Source organism: Canis lupus, chromosome 10 (genome assembly GCF_048164855.1).
Source record: "Canis lupus baileyi chromosome 10, mCanLup2.hap1, whole genome shotgun sequence".
NCBI lineage: Eukaryota > Metazoa > Chordata > Mammalia > Carnivora > Canidae > Canis > Canis lupus.
In genome coordinates, this window is record NC_132847.1 from 69,457,051 (window position 1) to 69,476,737 (window position 19,687).

The window sequence follows — 19,687 nt, forward strand, 5'->3', positions numbered from 1 at the left end:
TAAAATCTTTAAAAAAAATGACTATAGAAATAAAAACATTTTTTTGAAGTATGGTGTTGTGATTTATATATAAGAAATATATATTTAGTATGCATCCCATTACTAGCATAGAATGAGATTTCCTAAGTGATGAGAGCTATAACGGTGTCCTTTGTTATGTTATAATGAGGTACCTCTTTTTTTTTAGCACTTTGTAATTTAGTTGGAAATCGAGAACACAAACTTGAGTCAATTAATCTTCTAAGTAAAGTCCATGTTCTTAAAAATGTATAAGACACTTGAGGGAAATGCAAACACAAACTGGACACCTGAAGGTATTAAGGAATTATTGTTAATTTTTCAGGTGAGTTAATTGTATTGTATTTTGTTTTGCTTTTTCTAAAGTCCCTTTCTTTCAGAGATACAGAAATGCATATGAATAAAATGTTGTAATATCTGAAATTTGCATTAAAATTATGCAGGCCGTGGGAATGAATGGGGTATAGATAAGACAAAGCTGGCCTTTAGTTGATAATTGTACAAGTTGGGCAATTAGTACATTCAGTCTACTTTTGTATATATTTGACAATTTTTTATGATAAATTATGATACTTTATTTGGCTTTTCTTTGCAAAATCAAAACACTAAATGTGTCTGGAGCCTCAATGATCCACCACACACCATATTATATATTCTCTCCACCTTCATGTTCTACCCTTTCCTCCCTGGCCTCTATCCAACTATAATGTGATGCCTTTTAAAAAGCCCTGAGGCTTCTAAGTTTGGTTGCCAGTAAAGCCAACCAGTGATCAGAGAATTGGAACTTTCAGTCCCCAGCCTCCCAGCAGAAGGGACAGAAGATTTTCAGTCACCAGTGGCCAATAATCTAATCAATCATGCCTGTGTAATGGAACCTCCATTAGAAAAAAAGAAGAGAGGGGGGCACTTGACAGGATGACCCCTGGGTGATATGCTGTATGTTGGCAAATTGAACTCCAATTAAAAAAAAATTTTTTTAAAGAAAAAAACAAAAAAAGAAGAAAGAGCTTTTGGCTTGGAGAACCGGAACACTTCCATGTACCACTGTGCCACGTCCCAAACACCAGGACAGAGCTCCTTTGTTTAGGACCTTGCCTCTAGTAATTCATAGTGTTTAATATCCTTTGTAATAAATCAGTAATCTGTTGAGTAAATGGGTTTCCTTCATCGTGTGGGGTGCTCTAACAAATCACTTGAACCCAAAGAGAAAGGGTTGTGGAGACTTCTGATTTTTTATCTCCAGTCGAAAGTGCAGGTAACTACCTGAGTCTGTAATTAGCATCTGAAGTGGAGGGCATTCTTATAGGACTAAGCCTTTCACCTGTGGAATTTGATGCTGTCTCTGGGTAGTAGAATTCAGTTGAACTGAATGACACCCTGCTGGTGTTGGAGAATTACTTGGTGGTGGGGAAACCACCCATAAAAAGCATCTTTTATACAGGGTGAGAGAAGCCTGAAACTGAGACATTTCAAAGAACATGGATGCAAATTGGAATCAAATTAAAGCAAATTACTGACCACCTGATTCAATATAGGTGAAGGATGTCCCGATGTCCCTGCAGATGAAGTTAAGTGGCTAAGATATACTAGCTCACCCTGAAAACTCCCAAAATGAGAATAGCAAAGGTTAGAAAGAAAGGTTGGTTAGCTATGGAGCAGAGGATGAAAGACAAAGAGAGAATTGCACTTGATGCCAAGTTTAGAGAGAAGAGTAGATGAAGCAGTAACAATGCAATACAGCATTCCAGGGTCACTGTATGTGGGCACACCGTCATGAGATTAGTGCTACTGCCAGCCCTATCTTTGAAGAAACTAACTTGCCCTCTCAGCTACTATGCTGTTATTTTAGTGAGCTCGTCATAACAGTCCTAAAAACAGTCCTGTGAGGTAGCTACTTTTATTACTGAGTTTAGAGCATATTAAGTAGTTTCCCCAAGGGCCCACAACAAGTAGGTATAGTTTTACTAGTTAGAGAATGAATATACTCCCTTGCATACTTGGAGAGCCGCCATAAAAAAGCAATGGGAAAATATGTTTTCTGCCCACAGCTTCCTACTTGTGGTTTTTTCATTTGTTTTTGGTGGGCTATGCAGGATCTCAGACAGACTTGCCAATCTCAGAGATGCAGGAGTTAATGGTTAGGGATAGACCCTGGGAGCAAATCATAATTTCCTTAATCATTTTGGAAACTATATCCAAGTTTCTTCACACAGAAGTTTGTTGGTTTGGGGTTTGTTTTGTTTGTTTTTTAGTCAGCAAAACCATGCATTTCCTATTTGAGGTCTGCCTTTCTGGAAGTTCAGTTATGGTATGTCACAACTAGTCTAGAAAAATAAAACAACAGAAGATGTATAAATTCCTTCATCTGGAACAAAGAGATTTTATTCACATAGTAGGTGAAAAATTCTCAGATCTCAAAGATGAGCCGTTTGGTATTAAATTCAGTGTTAGCCCAGAAGGTTCTTTGATTATCAGGTGATAATATGTGTAAATTTTAAGTGAGGCGGGATGTCTCGGTGGCTCAGTGGTTGAGCGTCTGCCTTTGGCTCAGGGTGTGATCCTGGGGTTGAATCCCGCATGGGGGTGCCCCCCCATATTTGATTTTTTTAAATAAAATCATTAAAAAAAATTTTTAAGTGAGGCTAGGCTAGCTCTGCCCTTTTGGATATCACAATGAATAAATGCTTTATTTTTCTTTTTAAAAGACTATTTATTTATGAGAGACACAGAGAGAGAGGCAGAGACATAGGCAGACGGAGAAGCAGACTCCTCACAGGGAGCCCAATGCGGGACTCGATCCCCAGACCAAGATCACACTCTGAGCTGAAGGCAGACACACTCAACCACTGAGACACCTACATGTTCCCTTGTCCCCTGAGATCACACTTTTAAGAAATCCCTGAGTTAAGAAGAAAGTAATTAACATTTATTGTTTATATGTTATTAATGCGTCATTAATAACAAAAATTCTAAACTTTTTTTTTTAGGATTGTATTTATTTATTCATGAGAGACACAGAAAGAGGGAGAGACACAGGCAGAGGGAGATGCAGGTTTCCTGTGGGGAGCCTGATTCAGGACTCGATCCTATGACCCTGGGATCCCGGGATCATGCCCTGAGCTGAAGGCAAGATGCTCAACCACTGAGCCAACCAGGTGTCCCTGTATCAGTCACTTTCATATGTATTTTTACATTTTGATGTTCAGAATATTGTGAGATTTTATTTTCTAGTTTTATATGGATGTATGATCCCACAAAGTTTTAGTAACTTGTTCTGTGTTTCAAACATGACATGCCTTATGGCAGTCAGCAGTCTGACTCCCAGACCAGGAGAGCTCTTGCTCTTACTGTTTCTGCATTACCAAGGTATCTCGCGGAAGAGATGATTAAGATTGGTGAATTGGAGGGTCACCTGGCTGGCTCAGCCAAAAGAGCACCTGACTCTTGGTCTCAGGATTATGAATTCAAGCCCCATATTGGGTGTAGAGATTACTTATATAAAACTTTTAAAAAATTGGCAAATTGGAAAATATTACAGAGTGATATGAACAGTATACTCAGAAATGTTTGATAAAGCCAGAGAGATATTATGTCTAAAGTATCTCAATTAATACAATGCATCTAGAAAAGACAGGTATGCCATTGGTTTCTCACTGAAAAATATTATATACACTTAAACTTTTCTAATTGAAATAGGCCCCAAGATGAGTTATTTTCTTTACTGAGGAAACTGTGACCATAAAGATTAAATTACCTGATATAATAGGAAAACCTGGGCTAGAAACGAAAATTTCCTCATTTTACTCTTAAACATTCTTTCACATCATAATCACAGTAAGGGCTAAGGGCAACTGCAATACATATATTGCCAGAGAATTATTCAAAGGACTGTTGAGTCAATGCTTGGGACTGATGGCTCTCTGTGACAACACTGAGCATTTGAGAGTTTACATAGAGGCGTAATAATCAAAGGTGACTTGATATTTTAAAGGAGTAGAGTACACGATGACATTTTTAGAAGAATGGAAACATATAATAGAATGGCATTTTGGGATTTTGTGAATTTTAACAGATTGCTGAAATATAGCCTGGAGCTCGGGCTTCCTGTGAGTCTTTTCTTACCTTACTTAGAGCCGTGTAAGAGGTAAAGCAATCAGGAATACTGCAGGTAACCATTTTAGCCCAAATTGTATGCCATAGCACAGTAAAAAGCATTGCAAGACACAGTTGCTCTGCAGGTAGGTAACAACTAGACTTAGTTCCTCCTGGACAACTTAGTGGGCAAGGACTTCAAGACTTGACAGGGCCCTTAGATAAGTGGACATTAGTTTACCCCAGAAGTAGGTTATGGCCACTTGTGTCTCCCCATAGAAATAGGTCCACCTTTCTGTTTCCTTATCTCAATTTTCCTGGATTGCTCCCAGAAAGCAGAATATCTGACTTTGTGCTAAGAGACAGGGACACAAGATAGTTGGATAAAGTACCATGATACAAGTAATAGAAAACCACTGGACTTGAGGTCAGAATACGGGTTCTGGGATGCCTGGGTGGCTCAGCGGTTGAGTATTTGCCTTTGGCTCAGAACATGATCCTGGAGTCCCTAGATCGAGTCTTACATCGGGCTCCCTGCACGGAGCCTGCTTCTCCCTCTGCCTGTGTCTCTGCCTCTCTCTCTCTGTGTCTCTCATGAATAAATAAATAAAATCTTAAAACAAAAAAAAAAGAAAAAGAATATGGGTTCTGATTGTATACTGCCACTAGGCTGCCACATGACCTTAGCTAGTCTGTTAACCTTGTGTACCTCAGTTTCCCATCTGTAAAATGAGTAGCCATTCCTATTTAACCCAGGCCCATCTTTCCAGTGCCATTAAGGTTCGAAACACACTACATTGTTGTAGCTCAGCAGAATAGCCTGAGAACATGCCACAAAAGTAAATGAGATAATTATTGGACCCAGACTTAGAATCACTCAATCAACAAATATTGAAGACCTAAAAGGTATATTAGAGTGCACATAGTCTTAACCTAAGCCTTATAATGTATTCTATAAACAAGATGTGAATTAGTTTTCTTCAGCCTCCTTATTGAGCACCTGCAAAGCATAATAATAACTCACCAATGCCAAAGGGGAGGTGGGTGGGAGAATGGGTTAAATGGGTGATGAGGATTAAGAAGGGCCCTTGTTGTGATGAGCACTGGGTGTTGTGTTTGGGTGTTGAATCATTGAATTGTGCATCTGAAACTGGTGTTACACAAGTGGAATATAAATTAAAATTTTAAAATATTAATAACTTGGTATTATTAATAGTAATAATAGTGAGGGTTGCCTGGGTCGCTCAGTCACTTAAGCAGCTGCTGTCAGCTCAGGTCATGACCTCTGGGTCCTAGGATCAAGCCCCATGTGGGGCTCTCTGCTCAGCGGGGAGTTGGCTTCCTCTGTCTCCCCCCACCCCGCTTGTGCTTGCTTTCTCTCAAATAAATAAATAAAATCTTTAGATAATAATCCACTGAGTAATAATGCTTTTACGTATATTATGTGGTCTTTTTTTTTTCTCAGTATTTCTTCCCATTCATTATTTCATTTGAATCATATAATGACCCTGAAGAAGAACAAGACCCATGTTATCTCTTTGTTTCCCTGAGTTTTGGATGAGACACTGAAAATCAAAGATCAAAAGTAGTTCTCAGATAGGATGTTGCCCCCCAGGGGACTTTGGCAATGTCTGGAGTCATTTTTATTTTTATTTTTATTTTTTTTTTAAATATTTTATTTATTTATTCATGAAAGACACAGAGAGAGAGGCAGAGACACAGGCAGAGGGAGAAGCAGGCTCCATGTGGGGAGCCTGACGCAGGACTCAATCTCAGGTCCCCAGGATCATGCCCTGGGCTGAAGGCAGCGCTAAACCGCTGAGCCACCGGGGCTGCCTGTGGAGACATTTTTAGTTGTCACAACTGGGATGGTGCTACTGGCATTTACAGGGAAAGGCTACAGGTATTGTAAAACATACTACAGTGGAAGGACAGTTCATACAGTTATTCAGCTTCAAATGTCAGTAATGCCAAAACTGAGAAACTGAGGTGTTTTATCCGCAGGAGCACAATGGATCTGAATCTAGATCTTAGACTCAGTCTAATGTGTTCTCCAACTGTCCTCAAAACTTCTGAGCATTAAAAACTGGAGTCACATAATTTCTGGATTTATTGCTACTGTTTTGTCTTCAAAAGATAAAAGTGGGAAATGGGTTTGTTTATATCACTGTTGAAGGTTTCCGTTGTATAATGCAATAGAAATCTACTAAGCACTTGCTGTGTGTCTCATAGTCTACTGTCCAGTCCTGCAGGGAACTTAGTCTACCTTTTTCATATTTTTCTATTTATTGGGTAAATACCAAATTTAAATTATTTATCCAAATACTATTGAAATCTGGACACAGCCCCTTTAACAGCTTCTATGCACAGTACCTACTGATAACCCTAAGGCCGATAGAATAGGAAATGTCACCTGGACACTCAGCTAGAAATGAGCAGAGCCAGGATTTGAATACCATTGGACTTCAAACTCATGCTCTTAACAATATTCTATAAGTTTAACTCTCACCAACAAAGGGTGGCACAGGATTTGAAAAGCTCTTCCAGTCCAGAATAGTCCTTGTAGAATATTCTTTAGTTTTTGTACCTCAAACCATTTGATAACCTAGAAGTTAGAAGGTTCTTTTTCCTTCTAAAGTTTAACAGATGTCTTTATGGTTTCTGGCCAATAAAGGATTATAGCCCATTGTTTCGTAAGGATTTTTTCTGTGAATACCTTGCAGAAGAACGTGAGCAAAAGAGCAAATAAAGGCCACTCCCCATAGCAATAAAAGTACTCTCTTAAAAGATAAATCTGATCATATCACTTCCCTGCTTCTTACCCTGAAAAGATGCCAGTTGCCCTTAGAATAAAATTTAGTCTCCTTAAAATGATGGTTCTATTTATACTGACCTTGAATGCCCTTGGTTCTTTTCTTGCCTAAGGATGCTGTTCCTATACCTTTCTACACAACTCGAGTAATTCATCATTTTGTTGGAAGTTACCTCCTTAAGGGCTTCACTATTCTCTCCACCTACACCCCCCCATCTAAATTAGTTATTTTCTCTGTTATTCTCTGGATTCTAGTACCATGTTTACTTCATACCACTTATCTCAACTTGTAATGTATATACTTACACATATTTATTTGTTTACATATAAATAGGAAGAGGAAGCCCCAGAAAGGCAAGAATCTTGTCTTTTTGCACCTGGCTTCTCGGCAGTAGATACTGAAACCTATACAGATTTTGTAAGAATTAAATACTTTTCAGGGCAGCCCGGGTGGCTTAGTGGTTTAGTGCCGGCTTCAGCCCAGGCCCAGGTCCTGGGACCGGGGATCGAGTTGCACATCGGGCTCCCTGCATGGAGCCTGTGTCTCTGCCTCTCTCTCTGTGTCTGTGTCTCTCATGAGTAAATAAATAAATAAATAAATAAATAAATAAATAAATGAATGAATAAATAAATAAATGAATAAATGAATAAATAAATAAATAAAATATTTAAAAATAAATAAATACATAAATACTTTACAAATGAGTGAATGTTTATTGGATGTTCTCCAAGATGCAGTAAGGACATAGAAATTAGAAAACTTCCTTGTCCTCAAGGAACTTGCTGTGTAAAAATGGTATTTTTTATCATGTATTTTAAGAACTGTAAGCCAAATTTTCCATAAGAGAAGATTGCCAGGAAAATTCGGAAAAGAGATATGTCTTCTGTTAAGAATCTAAGAAAAACCTAATGGAAGAGAAAGCCTATTAAATAAACCTTAAAGAATGAATTAGATTGTAAACTCAAAAGAACAAGGGCCATGTTTTAGCTTCACCCTAATTCTGACACATTTTAACTGCATGATAAATGTTGAATAAATAATGGGAGGATTTACACATATTCAGGAAATGCGGGGAGAGGGAGGCATTACAAGAATGACAGAAGCCAAAAGGGTATACAGGTGTCAAAGTGCTCAATTTACTCAGGAAAAGTGAGTAGGTCAGTTTCAGTGGAATATTTGCAAAAAGGATTAGTTTGAAATAATCTGGAAGGTAAGTCAGTAACAAACATAAATGTCAGCATAATGTAAGCATACCTGATACCACAAGTTGGATATAAAGATACTTAGGTTTGATGGGGCACCTGGGTGGCTCAGGTAATGATCCCAGGGTCCTGGGATAAGCCCATAATCAGGGTCCCTGCTCTATGGGGAGCCTGCTTCTCCCCTTTCCTCTGGCCCTCCCCGTGTTCTCTTGAGTGTACATGCACTCTCTGTCTCTCTTATAAAGAAATAAAATCTTTTTTTTCAAAAGTCACTTAGTTTCTTGGCACCTGGGTGGCTTAGTCTGTTGAGTGTCCAACTCTTGGTTTCAGTTCCAATCATAATCTCATGGGTTGTGGGATCGAACCCCACAATTGGGCCCTACGGGGGAATCTGCTTGATTCTCTCCCTCTCCCTTCCCCCACTTCGCTTGTGCTTGCTTGCTCGCTCTTTCTCTTCTCTCTCTAAAATAGGTAAATAAATGTTTTTTAAAGATACTTAGGTTTTTCTTTGCAGACAGTTGTTAGTTCAGGGAGTAGAGCCTAAAATGCAAGTTACAGCCTCAGAAATATATGTAAATAGTACCTGGAGTACAAATACTGGTTTAGCTTTGAGTACTGGTTCTATTATCAACATTATCACAATCAAATAGCAAGATTCAGATTCCTGGGGAACATCTTCTGTACTTGGGTTATCTGAAAAGAGAGTGTTTGCTTTCTTATATTTCTAAAAGGAAGCAGCACACTAGTCTGACAAATCCCTAGGCATGTTCAGTTATTACAAAATTTGTATATCACTGAAGAACTCCATGCAGGGACTTCCAAGGTCCTTCCAATTCTTAGTGAGCTTTTTATGACCCACCAATTAGGGGACAGTGCACTCAGGTTTCATATTTCAGGTGGTCTGCATACATTTGAAGAAATGGTTCATACATCTCTTTCCAGGCCTAATTGTGTTTCTCTTACTTTTTCTCAGTACTGTTCTATCAATGTGATGACCGAAATAGGACCCAATTGAAAAGATCGTAACATTTCAGGGTATTTGGTGAGACTTAATCCAAGCTAGGGTTATTAGGAAAGGCACAATGTGCTCTAATGCTCGAAGGGTTTAGCAAGAGACCTCAGAAGATGAGGAGGGTTTGTTGCATCAGAGATAGTAAGGACGGGCATTCCAGACTGAAGAAGCAATGTGAGCAAAGATACCAAACAGAAAAGTGTGGGGTTTGTCCAGTTCAATACTTGGCTATTGGACTTGTTTGACTGGAACTCCAAGTATGTGCAGATAGATAGGTAGGTTGAGGCCTTTATCTTAGAGATCTGTGATCTCAGAACAAGGAAGTTAATAGACAAGGAAGAGGTTGGTAGGCAGCGGTATTTTTTGAGCAGATTAAGTAGAGCCATGGTAGATTAATTTGTCATTGGTGTATCACATGAGATGAACGGGGTAGAGTGTACGGTTAGGAGAACCCATGTTTGTAATAGAATTGCTCTTGGTGAAAACCAGAGGCAGGCCAAGTGAATCTTCTCATGTACTTGGGATTAGGAAAAGTGATCACAACCGTGGCCGAATTGTGGACACGGAATTGTGACATTGGGTACATAACAAAGCAAGTATAGAATACATCCTGGGCGGGGAGTGAGGATAGGTAAATTCTAGCATAACATTGAACAGATTACTTAAATTCTCTGTGCCCAGGGATCCCTGGGTGGCTCAGTGGTTTAGCGCCTGCCTTTGGCCCAGGGCGCGATCCTGGAGTCCCGGGATCGAGTCCCACATCAGGCTCCCTGCATGGAGCCTGCTTCTCCCTCTGCCTGTGTCTCTGCCTTTCTCTGTCTCTCTCTATCATGAACAAATAAATAAATAAATCTTAAAAAAAAAAAATTCTCTGTGCCCCTGGTTCTAAAAAGAGAGATTGTGGGGACAGAATGAGATAACAAGTTGGGTTTATAGGAGGAAGGGCCATTGCTTCATACCACATCAGTTCAAGTTCCACACGGTTATTTGTTGGGTAGATGTGCAGAGAGAAAGTGTTTTCAGATTGCTCTTATCCTACGGTTTGGTTTTCTCTACTCTCCCTTTCTAGAAAGTAGCACTTATCCAGGTTTTAATGCCCTGGAAACTTAATTCATATAAAGGATCGGGATTTGGCATTTCAGGCCGCTTACACGTCAACAGCACCATATTCTCTTTCATTCTTCCATTTTAAAACAGGTGTGAGATTTGTTCACAATCTCCTCACACTTATCACCAAATATTTTATAAAAGTACCTATGAAGGTAAATTAGGCCAGAATATGTAAATGTTAGATTTCTCCCAAGCACTTTGTGGTTTTACACTCTAGGCTTCCATGAAATGAGTAACTAAAACTAGATGAATTTGTAATCCCCTTCCAAGTCTTAAAAAGTTCAACTTATCTATGTTACTTATATATCAAGTACATTTTGCTACTTCTAATATAGAGCTATTGGATAATTTCTAAGCATATCCATCAAATATTATTATACAGCATTTCAGACTCACTAAGGTCGCAAAGAGAAAATTGAGATTGCCCATTCATTGTCTCATTAACAGATTAAAGAATTGATTTGTCTCTTGTGTCTGTCTAGTTGCCAGAAAAGAAATGCAGAGAAAAACAATTCATTTTGGCAAGCATTTACTATTTTGTGCAGGACATTAGAAAATGCAGGAAATTCATCAATAATTAAGACAAAGTCCTCCTAAAATTTACAATCCAATAGTAAGGATAGGGATAAAAAAGCATTCTATTCTCCTGGAAACTGAACTAAAAAATGTAGAATTAGGGATGCCTGGGTGGCTCAGCGGTCTGCCTTTGGCCCAGGGCGTGATCCTGGGATCCAGGATCAAGTCCCACATCAGGCTCTTCGCAGGGAGCCTCCTTCTCCCTCTGCCTGGGTCTCTGCCCCTCTTTCTGTGTTTCTTATGAATAAATAAATAAAATATTTTTTTAAAAATATAGAATTAAGTTTTAGCTCTGGGCGAAACTTGATTAATTATATAATTCAGGGATCCCTGGGTGGCGCAGCGGTTTGGTGCCTGCCTTTGGCCCAGGGCGCGATCCTGGAGACCCGGGATCGAATCCCACATCGGGCTCCCGGTGCATGGAGCCTGCTTCTCCCTCTGCCTGTGTCTCTGCGCCTCTCTCTCTCTCTGTGACTATCATAAATAAATAAAAGTTAAAAAAAAAATTAAAAAAAATTATATAATTCAGCGTTTCTACAGTTAAGGAAAATGAAGCTATAAAATATAAAATTACTTGCCCAGTATGGCATTTACCACCTGCATCCCTTTCATGTTTAAACTTACTCTATTTCCTTTATATTTTGTTGCTTCCATGGTAATACCACAGTCCATTCATGTTTGCCCAAAAGGCATTGGTGATCTAGAGATTGGACAATGGGCATTTTAAAAATTAAGTTTGTCTTTAGTATGCTTTCTCTTGAAAATGTTAGTCTTCCCTGCCTGGGTAATTCTCAATGTAATGGGTATCTCCAGGATCTGTCTTACCCCATCAGGTTTCTTAATCTTCCTTGCTCTGTCTGAGCAGCTTAATTAGGTGGACTGGACACATGGAATGATGAAATTTATGATAGACAGGGGTGACCTTGAACCAGTGTCCGCAAACAAAGTGCTTGTCTTATTCTGATTAGAATTAAATACAAGTTGGCTGGCTGTCTTTCCTGTGGAGAATTAGAATGAGATTCCCAAGGCAGCTTCTGGATTATCATCTTTTTTTTTTTTTTTACTAACATAGATATTCTTAGTCAGGAGCTTCTCAGGGAAAGAGCTACTCTCACTAATTCATCACTGCTCTTTTATTTTCTAAAAACTTGTCAGTACATGCCATACTTCTTGTTTGCCTAGATCACTGGCCACTCATAAATGAGGGCTCTTTAAGTTTTAAATGTAATTGTTTGAAGTAGTTTTCCCCTTTATGACTCTGGCTGTTGGCTACTTGTGGTGGAGCCCATCAGTCTGATATTATGAGTTATTCAGTCACAAAGACTCTGCTATTATTTGAGTATGTAAACCGTGTATGGTTTGGTTTCTTTCCATGAAAAATGCTTTCAGGGAATCATGCTTAGACTATTTGAAGTAGTAGAGCCCGCTTTGGTAGATGGTAGGGAGAAAAAGAAAGTAATATTGAAATCAGCAAATAATCACAACATTAAGTCTTTGCCAGTTCTTTTTTTTTTTTTTTTTTTCTTTTTGTCTTTGCCAGTTCTATCAACATTTTCTCATATCAGCCCCTCCAATGTCGTGAAGAAAAACAAGTGAGAATTTGTTGTAGATGATCCCTGGGAGTTACTTCTATTATCAACAAAGGTAAAAAGTTAGAAGGGAAAACAGTGGCCTTTGTTTTACTGAAGAATTTTTAAAAGGATAAAAATCTAAGGGGTTGGGGTTTTTTGTTTTTTTGTGTGTGTGTGTTTTGTGTGTGTGTTTTGTGTGTGTGATGGTAGTGATGGTGGTGGAGTTTGGGCAATTATACTCCTAAATTCTCATTGTCTTTATAAACCTACAAGTGGGGGCGCCTGAGTGACTCAGTTGGTTAAGCGTCCATCTTCGGCTTAGGTCATGATCCCAAGGTCCTGGGATGGAGCCTGCATCCATCCAGCTCCTTGCTCAGTGGGAAGTCTCCTTTTCCCTCTCTCTTACCTGCCGCTCCCCCTACTTTTTCTCTCTCTCTCTCTCTCTCTTTCTCTCTCTGAAATAAATAAATCTTTAAATAAAGAAACTTACAGTCATAGGGAATGCCGTGTCATCTCCCATTACCTGCCAGAGTTAATCTGGGTAGAAATGTGTGTGTGTACGGCTTTAGCGTCTTTTACACTTCTTTTTCTTATTGACCTGACCTATTTTTTCTCTACTGCATCATTTGATTTACTGCATTTAGTACATAAGTGGGGCAGAACTTCATAAGTTTTGCCAGTTCTGGCTGAGACCCTGTGTAAGCCTGTGATTTATTCAAGCCTACTTACTTCCTTTTGTAATTACAATTGGAACATTAAGTATCTTTACGATCACTGAACCTCAAGAAGGACACAGGCCAAAGAAAGGCAGCTACAATATCCAAAGAGTTGTATACTGACTGGCCTTCAAGGGTAAGGGTCTTCCGCCCTATGTATTCATCATATTATATTTCCCCTGTCCCATTTACTGTGAGCTACTACTATTTTTCAAAACAACTCCAGTATATTGAGTTGGAAGGCCAAGTGATGAAGGGACACCTAAGCCCTATTTTATCAATGCATTATATCTCTTTTACTTCTATATCTCCTTTACCACCTCCCTCCCCAAAGGACAATTCATAAAACCATCAAGGGAATTTTAAAGTTCACCTACAGGGACACCTGAAACAAGGCCAGAGCTATTTCTCAGAATATCTGCTGACCCTGCGCAGGTCATCAAAAGGCAGGATTAGTCCAGTTTAACCTGCTGCTTGATCATGAGAACATAGTCCATAAGCATAAATCCCTGTTTATGGTAGTATACTGTCTGTGTCCTTGAATTTTCCCTATCTGTACCTGCCTAAAGCTTATAAGCCACCAATAAAAATAATGACTGAAGAAAGCAGAAGAGCAACCATACAGATTTATCTTTGTTCGATGGTTTTCCAGATCTAAAAAGGAACATGACCTTAATCGTTATAAGAAGAAAAACTTTCTTCCTTATCTTCCTTATCAGGAAACACTGTAGGCAGTCTCCAAAAGAATTGTGTAAGGCTCCAGATTATATCTGTCTGTGCTAGAGAAGAGGGACCATGTGGCAGATGTCTGACCACTTGTGTGTAGCTTTTTGTGGGGTCTAATCTCCATAGTCCCTATGGATTACTGTTTCTTATCCATCATGTTGCAATACCAAGAAAATAAAAAAGAATTGGAAGTTTAGACTAAATCTCTTAAAAGTAAGATCGGTGCTAAGACTCAGGAATGGACATCAGAATTCAGCCTTCTTGCCAATTTCCAAACTTCTGTTCATAAAGTCGTGTTTATTTTGCTAAAATTGCTAGACATTGCAAACAATCCAGCCCTCTAGTTAAGCTTTCCAGTGTGCCCGTGTTGGGAGGTAGGAGGTGGGCAGGAATAGAGAAAACTTCTTTTTTGGTGATGCTCAGAAGTAGACAGAGAAGGAGTTAGATCCTTGAATACAGGGAAGTTTTGGAACCTATTTGTATAAATGTTGCACAGTACGTAATGGGGGAAAGGGGAAGACAGAATGAAATGCAAAGCTACAGCGTGCAGTGTGGAATGCGCCATCTCATTTTCCATATAATATTCAGGGCGATAGAAACAAGTTGGCATGTAGTTGACTTAAGTACGTAACTGAAGATGAGATAAATATTCCCTAGAAACCGAAGAGTGTAAAGCCTTCCTGAGAAATCAACTTCTTAGCTATTCTATGTGAACTAAATTCCAAAGGAATTCATACTTGATTTTTTTTTTTTTTTCTGTAGTCAATTCCTAGACTATTTCTCTTGTATTTCCTGGCAGATCCTGGGAGTTTTCTATGCTAGAAGAAGGAGCTGTTATGACCTAGAACTATTCTGAACTATCCGTGTGATTGTCCATAGCCACTTTGTGGTCTCAGGAGACAGGACAAACAAAAAGGGCCTTAAAAATGGTCTTAGCTAAAAGACTTTGCAGGAGAGAAGCAAACAGCTAATATTTTGATTGTGTCTTCTCCACAGGATTTATTCATTGGAGTTTCCTTCTCTAAGGTCTTCTATCCCCTCATATTCCACATAATGGTAACACTACCATTTGTCAGGTCCTTCGCTAGATGCTTCTTAAGCCTTTTATCTCCTTTCACACACCCGGCATCTTCCATGATCTACTAGCTCCAAAAAGGGTAAGGGACTCTCCCAGATTGTACAACCAGAGCAGCTTTAAAAGTCCTTGACAGATGTTTTCCAGCCATGTAGTTGAGCTCATCACTTCATTCTCCAATGCAAAGATGATTCTCCAGTATGAGTTCCTCTTGAATTTTGTTAGAGAGAATAGTTTGCCTGAACTGGCAAAAATTTAAACAAAAGGAGTGTATTACTAATTTTTCCACCTAGCTCTAAACTCAACTTGGTAAATAAATATTGGAGGTGGATTTTACTGTAGATTGAAAGTTAGGAATCCTAAGATTTGTTTGTTGTTTTATAGTTTTATCCTTGAGTGATATATTCAGATTTCTTTCTATTAGTTCTCTTCTTTATAAATAGTTTGTAATTGATGAAGTAAAAGGATAAGGATAAGAAGTGAAGTGAATGGTGGAGGTTTTTTTTTTTTTTTTTTTAATTTTATTTATTTATGATAGTCACAGAGAGAGAGAGAGAGGCAGAGACACAGGCAGAGGGAGAAGCAGGCTCCATGCACCGGGAGCCCGATGTGGGATTCGATCCTGGGTCTCCAGGATCGCGCCCTGGGCCAAAGGCAGGCGCCAAACCGCTGCGCCACCCAGGGATCCCTGGTGGAGGTTTTAAATAAGAACAGGAATTTTACATGTGTGCTGGAATTAACATATGCATGTAATTTGTACTAAAACCGGAAAGCCAGTGAATCAGTAAATAAAAAATTTTGCTGGAGTTCCACCTGTCACTCCTCATTAAGTTCCGTTAATTGCAATTGCCTTATAAGTCAAGGAACTTGATTCCATAAAAAGTACAGTACAGCTACTGTGTAAACCTTGAACCCAGTTCTTAGAAACAATGACGTGGAGCTATGTTAGAGAAAACAGTTCTTGGACAGCAGTAAGTAGTTAATGTTGGCTGTGGAGTCTAGAGAAGCTTGAGTAAAGCAAAGAGGACAGCTTGTGACCAAACCATTTTTTTCAGGTTACAAATTGAAACAGCGAATGATATTGCCACTTCGCTGTTCTTTGATTTATTCTCATTTCAGTTCCCATTTTTATTCTGGAAGAGGCTGAGCTTGGATCTTCTTAGATTGAAGCTATCAAAGGAAGCTTTAACCAACCACCAGGTTACCTCCTGTGAGTAGAATTTCTCTTCTAGAGAGGATAAGTTAGGAGTGTTTGATTGCTATAGAACATGTTATCCAAATACATAGGGCACATCACTGGAAAGTCAAGTAGGAAGAGAAAAGAATATAATTGCTTTTATTTCTTATGCTTTAATAATAAGTTATATAGGGGCACCTGGGTGGCTCAGCAGTTGAGCGTCTGCCTTTCGCTTTTTTTTTTTTTTAAGATTTTATTTATTTATTCATGAGGGCGGGGGGGCGCAGAGACACAGGCAGAGGGAGTAGCAGGCTCTATCCAGGGAGCCTGACGTGGGACTCAATCCCGGGTCCCCAGGATCAGGCCCAGAGCCGAAGGCGGTGCTAAACCGCTGAGCCACCCCAGGCTGCCCTGCCTTTGGCTTAGGTTGTGATCCCGGGGTCCTGGGATCAAGTCCCACATCAGGCTCCCCACAGGGAGCCTGCTTCTCCCTCTGCCTGTGTCTCTGCCTTTCTCTGTGTCTCTCATGAATAAATAAACAAAATCTTTTTAAAAAATAAGTTTTTTAATATATACATGGATATATATCTATATTTATATCCTATCTATATCTATATCTATCTATATCTATATATCCATATATATATAATTTGAATTTGGCATGGTCCCATGGCATTTTTTCCTGCCCAGTATAAAAGATTACAACTGTTCAGTCCCCCCTTTTAGGGTTTAGCCTTGAGGCTCCTTGAGGAAAGACTGTCTGGTTCATCTCTGTATCTCTTTCAGTCTTTTACACCAGAAGACATTACAAGTAATCACTGACTCGATGGCCAGGATTCAGGTTGATAATGTAAAATGAAGTTACCCTTTATTGTTTTCTTTTGCTATAATCACTTTCTAAACTCTTATCGGAAGAGAGCAAATTGTGACTTCTACTTGAGTCTCTTTATGAGGATGTGTTCTCGGTCTTCCTGGCTGGCAAAAGTCTTTTTATTCTTATTTCACTGCATTGGCTTAACTCAAAAACCATAATCATCACTCAGATACCAGGAATCTCTCCATTCCACTGTGATTCTTTAGTTGAAAACTACTGCCTACTTACCATTTTTCTCATCATTGAAATTTTATGGGTGCTGTGTGTTGATTATTTTTGTGTGTTGTTTTTTATTCTTTACTATAAAAACTTCATGGACAAAGAACCTGTTATATATGTCCTTTATGTCCATGGTATTAATAATACCAGATTGTCAAGCTCTGTAATTATGAAGTAATATACCTTCTGGCATGAAAGTTATTTACATTCACAGTTGAACTTTGATTATCCCTGAGTGATGCTTTACCTTGTCCTTTGCTGGAAATACGAGCCTCTTTCTTAAGCTTGCTGTCATAGAATCATGAGATGGGAGTTTGAAGAGGGGGAAATAGATGGCTGAAGGTTTGTGCTTTTAAGTTAGACATGACTCGCTGAGTTCCTATCTAAGTTGGTATGCCTCTTCTCTGCCTCTTAATAATGTTGCCATATTACCCTGTGTATTTCCTTCACAGCACTAATCACACCATGAAATTGTTCTGTTTACTTTCTTATTTCTCTTTCCATGAGGTACCTTGTTTGTCTTATCCACTGAATTACCAGCACTTAGCTCAGAGTTTGGCACACAGTGGGAGCTTAGTAAGTGTTTGTTGATTGAGAGGCACGCTCAGTCTCATGAACATGAATACCTACTTGGAATTTCTTTTTTTTCTTTCTTTTCTCTTTCTTTCTTTCTTTTTTTAGGCTCTACACTCAGCATGGAGCCCAACTCAGGGCTTGAACTCATGACCCTGAGATCAAGACCTGAGCTGAGATCCAGAGTCAGAATCTTAACTGACTGAGCCCCCCAGGCGCCCCCCAACTTTGAATTTCTAAAGCACTCTTTCCTCCAGAAACTGGAGTCAAGGGACACATAAAGAGAATCTACCAACACTTTCACTTCTACGCTCCTCAGCTTCCCACTCCCCACCTCAGCCCCAGCCCAGCTACAAGAGTTTTGCTCCTAGTTTATGTCCCAGATGGACTTTTGCAGTAAAGACACAAGGCCGAATATGCAGTTGTCTGGACTTAATTTAATATAGAACATTCAATTTATATCTTGTTTTCAGTGTTCTTAGCTCTAATGCTGAGCTGGGATAGAAATTGTATCTTCTGAGCACACTGCTTGCCGAGGGCAGTAATAGACCTTTTCTTGAAGTTTAAATTAGCCGAAGGCTGGTTATCCTGTATGTGAAAATGTATTCTTAATATCTTGATTGAACACAGGCCATCCAATTAGGTGAATTATTTGAAGCATTGGCTTTTTATCTACTGACATTTATGATTAGAAAGCCTTACAGCAGCCAAATTTCATTAATGGCATCAATTTGTCCATTATTACAAACTGTCTGTTTCCTGCATCCCAAAGAAACTACTTTTCTTCTCCTTATCTTATATTTAAATTTGAACATACAGGGGCACTTGGGTGGCTCAGTCAATTAAGCGTCTGCCTTTGGCTCAGGTCATGATCCCAGGATTCTGGGATCGAGCCCTATGTTGGGTTCCCTGCTCCCTCTACCTCCCACCTTGTGCATGTGCTCACTCTCTCTCAAATAAATAAGTGAATTTGAGCATACATTGAACATATCTATTAAAAGAATGATTTGGGGGCACCTGGGTAGCTTAGTGGTTGAGTCTGCCTTTGGCTCAGGTCATGATCCTGGAGTCCTGGGATCGAGTCCCGCATCGGACTCAAGGGAGCCTGCTTTCCCCTCTGCCTATGTCTCTGTCTCTCTCTGTGTGTCTCTCATGAATAAATAGATAAAATCTTTAAATATATATATAAATTCAAGAATGATTTTGCAGAAAGGGATTAAGTCTCTGAAACACTAGGTGTTAATCCCTTGTGCCACAATCTCCAAAAGCAATCCCTATTGGATGAAATCCCACATAAATAAGTAGTTAACAGAATTAAGATTTTGGAGCACTGGGGCGCCTGGGTGGCTCAGCAGTTGAGCGTCTGCCTTCAGCTCAGGACGTGATCCTGGAGTCCAGGACTGAGTCTTAGATTGGGCTCCTTGCGGGGAGCCTGCTTCTCCCTCTACCTCTGTCTCTGCCTCTCTCTCTTTGTGTCTCTTATGAATAAATAAAATCTTAAATAAAAAAAAAAAAAAGATTTTAAGAGCACCTCCTGGCCCGTTTGGTAGAACAGGTGACTCTTGATCTCCGGGTTACGGGTTCAAGCCCCACATTGGGTGTAGAGCTTACTTTTAAAAAAATAAATTAAAAAATAATAATAAAAAATTTAAATTAAAAAAAATTTTCTAAAGAATCAAATCTATATCGTGAAATTATTATGTATAATTCTTTTTGTTAAAAGATTCTTCTGCTGACTCAACTTTTCCTGCCAAAGTGGATCATTCCCACCATAAAGGGACAAGCCATATGGCTTACAACAGTACAACAGTACCTTCTCACCATCACCCAACCACTTCAGCCTCCCACTCCCATGGCGAGGGAATGCACAACATGATGATGGTGAGTGCCACAGGAGAGGCTGCCCTTTTACACCCACTTGGGTAATAGAAGT

General features: G+C 39.3%; 1 protein-coding gene across 2 annotated transcripts in view; it reads left to right on the forward strand.

The window, feature by feature from the left end:
• The window catches only part of SLC31A1 (solute carrier family 31 member 1), a 39,549-nt gene that overhangs the window by 11,644 nt on the left and 8,218 nt on the right, over positions 1-19,687 (forward strand). The window contains exons 2-3 of one of the 2 annotated variants that reach the window (XM_072842412.1): positions 16,031-16,121; positions 19,478-19,635. In XM_072842412.1, coding sequence (XP_072698513.1) covers positions 19,543-19,635 — 93 coding nt within the window. In that variant the 5' untranslated portion in view covers positions 16,031-16,121; positions 19,478-19,542. The remainder of the gene's footprint in view (positions 1-16,030; positions 16,122-19,477; positions 19,636-19,687) is intronic. The other variant, XM_072842411.1, reaches the window with a different exon arrangement.